Genomic DNA, 5,621 nt, shown 5'->3' with positions numbered 1-5,621 from the left:
CCCCCACCCCCTTGTCACTGAGGCTGAAGCCATCCAACAACCCCCCCTCCACCCTTTCACTCCGGCTGCAGCCTTCGGACAAACCTCCCACCACCCTGTCACTCCGCCTGCAGCCGTCGGACAGGCCCCAGGCTGCTCTGTCCCTAAGGCTGCAGTCAGAGAAGCAACCCGTCATCGTAGCGCTGAGGCCTCAGCAGCCTGACAAACCTCCCACCAACGCAGTGCTGTGGCCACTGGATGAGTCCTCCAGTGATGCCTCGCAGCCTCATCTGCCGAGCAAATCTCCTCCAGGAACCCCACAGTCGTTGGACGAGTCGCTTGTTACTGCTGGTGCCTTGCAGCTCCAGCTGTCAGATGAGCCTCCTGCTGCCTCCGGGGTTTTGGGGTTATTGGACAAGTCTCTCATTGACACCAGGACCCAGCAGCCTGAGCTGCTGGATGAGTTCCCAACAAAATGCCTGCATCCTCAACTGTCGGACAGACTTCTCGCCACGGCGGGGACCCTGCAGTCCCAGTCGGTGGATGAGCCTCCTGCGGCCGATCAGCTTCAGCTGGTGGACAAAGCTTCTGCCCAGAGTTCGCAGCCTCAGTCTGTGGAAAAGGCTCCCAGCTCTGTGGTGTCACAGGTCCCAGCATTGGAGATGGCTCCCAGTCCTGGGGTGCTGTGGCCTCTGCCCATTGAAAAAGTCCCCAGCTCCCCGGTCTCACGGATCCTGCCCATGGAGAAGGGTCCTGGATCAGCTGTGCCACGGCCCCCACCTCCAGAGAAGGCTTCCTTCTCCGGGGCAGTGCGGGTCCCAGCCATGGAGAAGGCTCCCAGCTCTGGGGCACCCCGTCCCCTGCCTCCAGAGAAGGCTCCTGCCTCGGGGATGCCACGGATCCTGCCCACAGAGAAGGCTCCCAGCTTAGGGGTGCCACGGCCCCTCCCTCTGGAGAAGACTCCTGGCTCCCGGTCACCGCATGTCCTGCCCATAGAGAAGGCTCTTGGCTCGGGGGCCCTGCGGATCCCGCTCACGCAGAAGGCGCTCGCCCCTGGGGTGCTGCGGCCCCTGCCTCCGGAGAAGGCTGCTGACTCCGGGGCCCTGCGGGTCCTGCCTCCGGAGAAGGCTCTCGGCTCCGGGGTGGCCTGGCCTCAGCTCTTGGAGAGGCCCCTCACTCTTACAGCCCCGTGGCCTCAGGCATTGGACAAGCTGGCTGCTGCTGTGGCTCCTCGGCCTCAAGCCTTGGACAAGCCTCCGGCTGCGTCTGCTCCAAGGCTGTTGCTGTCGGAGAAGGCACTGCGGCCCGTTGACCAGAATGCACAGCCGAAGGAGAGAGGAGCCCCGGCTGTGGAGCTGAGTCCCCAGCAGAAAGAGAGGACCATGTTAGCTGGCGAGCAGATCTCTTGGTCTGCTGGGAAGGTGGTAACGCATGTCGGACAGGTACCTTGGCCTACAGAGAAACTACAGACGCATGAGCAAACCCATTGGCCCACTGCAAAAGCCCTGACACCTGCAGAGCAGTCTCCCCGAACAGCAGAGAAACTACCAGAGCCGACCCTTCAGCCCGGCTGGGAAGTGGCCTCAGCCCCCGCAGAGCAGACCCCTTGGACATCAGAGAGATTGCGTGCGTTTGAGCAGACCCCTCGGCCGGCCAGGGAAGCGCCGGTGCCCCCGGAGCAGATGCAGTGGCTTGTCACGAACATTGAGACAATTGACCAGATTTCTTGGCTGAGTGGAAAAGCACAGACTCCTCGGGGGCAGGACCCTTTGCCTGAACAAAACACAGCGCTAGCCCGTAACCAGGATTCTGTCTGTCGTGAGTTGGCCGACTCAGAGCCGAAGTGAGGTTGGTGAATATGGGAGGCAGGTTTCAGTCTTTTAATGTTTAGGGAGGGGGATCTTTGTTTTGTTTTTTTTTATTCACTTCCCTGAGCCCAGCCCCTAACCCATGCACATCCCATCCATATTCTCTCGTGACATGAGCAAGGACATTCATTTAAGTCTGAGTATGGCCCAGCCGAAGGGAGAGAGCATCCGTGACCTTTTTCTCTTCGTTTTACAAATGGTAAAGCTGAAATAAAGAGTCCACTTTGGGTAAAAAATCTCCAATTCCATTGAAATGGTCACATTACTGATCCAGCGTGTTCGAGCTCCAGGTCTGATTTGCAGGCGGGTTCCCAGGTACAGCTAGGGGCCTCGCTCTTGTTACTGTATTTAGAGGAAGCAGATCACTCAGGCTGCCCTGGGACTGGAGTTGTTTTGGGGATCAGGTGGTGAGCAGTCAGGTGTACACCTTTGCCGGACTCTGTGGAAGCAGGGAAGGGGTTTATCTGTCATCTGCCCAGGTCTCCATCCCTGCAGGGTGTTGCTTTGCGAGGTTCGTCCGTATGTTCTCTGGGACGTGCTGCGTGCGTGGTTCACTGAAGGACAGGTATCGTCTCCAGCCGAGCTGGGAGAGGAGCCCACTGCACTTGCTCAGTGCAGTTTTCTCCAGCAATAGACAATATCCATTCAGGCTCCTTTGTACAGAGCTGCGACTGGCCAGACCTGAGAAATGGGGAATCTGAAGGAGGTCAGGGAAAAGAGAGATCTTGGAAGAAGCCATCTGGCAGTTTTTTCATTCTTGTGTCTTAAGCCTTTAACACAGGGCAAGCGGAGTGTTTCCTGCACTTGAAAACATTGTGACCTATAAAGCAGCAATAGCAGAGTAGGGCAGAGTGGGTTTCCCCAAGGTGCTGAGCACCACCCTGGCAGGGTGGTGGTGCTCCCTTTCAAATTTCCATCCAGTCTCTTCTTGACTTCTGTCGTCACCGTGAGCCAGCGGACTGAGCAGTCTTTTCTCCCCTTGCCTCAGACGTGTTCAGGACGTGTTCGCATCACACCTGGTCTTCCCAGCAGCGGGATGCACTGCCGAGCTGCGAGTGAAGCCTGTACCGTTCACTACACAGCGTGGAGGCAAGGGTGCCGTAGCTGTATTGGGACCCATCTCGACACCTTCCCCTTGGGTAGCTTCTGGCTTAACTCTTCTACAACCAAAGGAGACTTGAATTAACTGGACTGTGTTGGTGTGCGTGTGTGTGTGTGCGCGCGTGTGTGTCCTTCCAACTGAATAGTAGTTCTCACACTGGAACACGGTGGGCTCCAGCAGCTGGCTGGCTTTCTTTTTTCCTCTTCTCCCTTTTCCAGTTAAAGGAGATGTTTAGTACCTGGTGGTCGTCAGGCTGGTGTCCAGACTAGGCCTGCCAAAAGCCGTTTACTCAAGCGTTGAGGCAGAAGTTTGCTTGGCCGTGGTACTCGCAGGGCAAGCGGTAGAGTCCCAGGGACCTGCGGAGTGGCATCTTGCGACCATCGCCACCCTCGCAGGCAGGAGGAGGACAGGCGTCCCTGGGCGGCGCTGCCCGGGCTGGATGGGGTTGGTATCCTGCCAAGGAAGCGCTGCTGACCAGCACACTCTCCCACTCTCACAACACATTACCTCTGTGGTTTGCCTGAGCTCCGCCAATCCGGGTGCCGCAGCCTCGGATCTCTGTGCCCGCCGCCAGACCCTTGTGCAGCTCCAGTGTATCCTTCTCCTTCCAGGGAGATCCGCAGGTCCTTCCCCGGAAAAGGAGTGTTCAGTTTCAGGCTGACCCTCTCCCTCCGACGTGGGAGCAGGTCCTTGTTCCCACCTGGCTTGCAAGTGCCTGCTGCTCCCAGAGCAGACGGTCATGCGCTTTGCGGTTTTCTATGAAGGGAGGCAGACACTTGTTCCGAGACTAATCCCGATCCATTCTCCTTTCCTGATGTACGCACCCCAAGACAACGTCCTGCTGTAAAGGCCGGGTGTGCTGGGCACGAGGGGACATTACCAGTGCGCTATGGTGCATCTCTTCTCTAGTCCAAATCATTTCAGATCCCTTGTAGAATAGCTAGCGACTTCGAAAAGCTTTATGGCTTATGGAAACTTACTGTTTAATGTTGTTTTTTTCCGGGAAGACTGGCAGGTCAGTTCCTGCTTGCTGCTGAAACTGGGGAAATGCAAGCAGCTTATGTTTCTGCGTGACTCCTGCACAAAGGGAATCAGGACAACTCCTCAAAGCCATTGAGAGAGAAGATAATCTAAGGGCATTCATTAACTTTTTTAAACAAAATAAAAAAAAATGGTAATGAGGTTCAGTATACTAAGTATTTATCATGTGTGAGAAGGAAAATAAATCTTGAATTTTACATTTATAGGCCTTCCCATGAGCTGGACTTAGTCATGTAGATTGTGTAAGTAGGGTTACCTCCATGCCAGCCGCTCAGCCAGCTACAGCTGTAACCAGAAAGGTATCTGCACTGCTCTGTCCACCTCCGCTTTGCATTGTCACGTGTTAACTAGTTACTTGTTTCATGAAAAATAAACTGTGAATATTTTTGGTGCAGGCTTTTTTAAATCTGTAAAATGGAGAAGTTCTCAACGAATTCTCGTAAGTGCAGGTTTGAAAAAAATCACTTCTATAAATCATGTGCTCACGTAGTAAGGTGAGGTTCACGGCAGTAGCAGCCTTTCACACAGCAGGCTCTCACCCAAAAGCTTGTTTTGAACAGTGAATGTGGATTGAACTGTTGCATGGCATTTCAAACCCACAGCCTTATTCCTTGCATCTGACCATACCCCACCTCTTCTTGTCTCCCTTCATGCCTTTTCCACGAGGATCCAGGTTCCTGGCTTGCTACCTTCCAGCTACGTGCTGGAAAGTTGACTTCCGCGTAGCTGGGAGGCTGCTCAGTAAAGTTGGCGTTTGGAAATGTCATTGAAGGAGGAAGCCAGCAAGCTGCTCTTCCCTCCTCGCCCTCGTTGGGCCCTGGGCAATGCTCTGTCGGATCAGGAGGGCTTTTCAGATGTAGGTGGGGCTGGCAGAGGGACTAGTGGTGCTGTTAGGAATGGCTGTCTGTGCTGGATCACCTCAGCATGATGGGCAAGGCCTGACCAGGTGTGGAGATAGGTCCTGGCAGCCCTTCCCTGCCCAGCCTGCTTTCGTCGGCTGTGAGCGTGGGCTGGGAGAGAGCTCCGGGCAACACAACCCTCACAAAAGAAATGTGGGCTTCTTCAGCACTTGAGGTGACTGGCTGTCGGTGGCAGCTGGTGGCACTGCCTTGGAGGAGGACAGGGAGGTGTCTTGTACCGAAGTAGTTGGGTTCATTTTCTGCAGTTCATTGCTGCCTTCAGAGTTCAGCCAGTTTGAATCACTGGGGTTTTTTAACGTAGAGGAAAGCGGCAGGTAACACGTACCCCTGGCAGGCCGCTGCTGCAGGAGAGAGGCTGCTGCAGCGCTGCTCTGGCCTCCCCGAGCCCTTGTGCTGGGCTGGAGCTTGCCAAGGAGCTCGGCCAGCTTTGCTGCGGCTTCATGGCCAAGGCCACAGTGCTTCTTTGCTGCATTGGAGGGATCCAGTCACCTAGCCACTAACAGTCTTGGGTCAGGCATAATTGCACCCAAGGTGGGAGAGAGGTGACTCTTCTGTTGATCCACTGTTGTGGAGAGTTGTAGAAGCAGAATTAAGGTTAATTGTTATTTCTGCTCTGAGCTGTGCCCCTTTCCTTGCCATTTCAGGGAGACTCACGGGAACTTCCCAGGCTCATGGGTCCATTCCCACTTGTAGGAATGGCTCCCCCTTCCC

The 5,621-nt window shown here is 55.3% G+C and overlaps 1 protein-coding gene across 1 annotated transcript in view; it reads left to right on the top strand.

Moving 5' to 3' along the window:
• NSD1 (nuclear receptor binding SET domain protein 1) overlaps window positions 1–5,223 on the top strand; it is a 45,329-nt gene extending 40,106 nt beyond the window's left edge. The window contains exon 22 of the mRNA XM_009326221.1: window positions 1–5,223. This exon is cut by the window's left edge and continues 525 nt beyond it. Within this exon, the coding sequence (XP_009324496.1) occupies window positions 1–1,826 (1,826 nt within the window). The 3' untranslated portion in view covers window positions 1,827–5,223.
• Window positions 5,224–5,621: the final 398 nt, after the last annotated feature.

This window comes from Pygoscelis adeliae, unplaced genomic scaffold, assembly GCF_000699105.1.
Source record: "Pygoscelis adeliae isolate BGI_AS28 unplaced genomic scaffold, ASM69910v1 Scaffold766, whole genome shotgun sequence".
Taxonomy (NCBI): Eukaryota; Metazoa; Chordata; class Aves; order Sphenisciformes; family Spheniscidae; genus Pygoscelis; species Pygoscelis adeliae.
The sequence above is the reverse complement of the archived record's forward strand: the minus strand, read 5'-3'. Positions and strand labels throughout refer to the sequence as shown.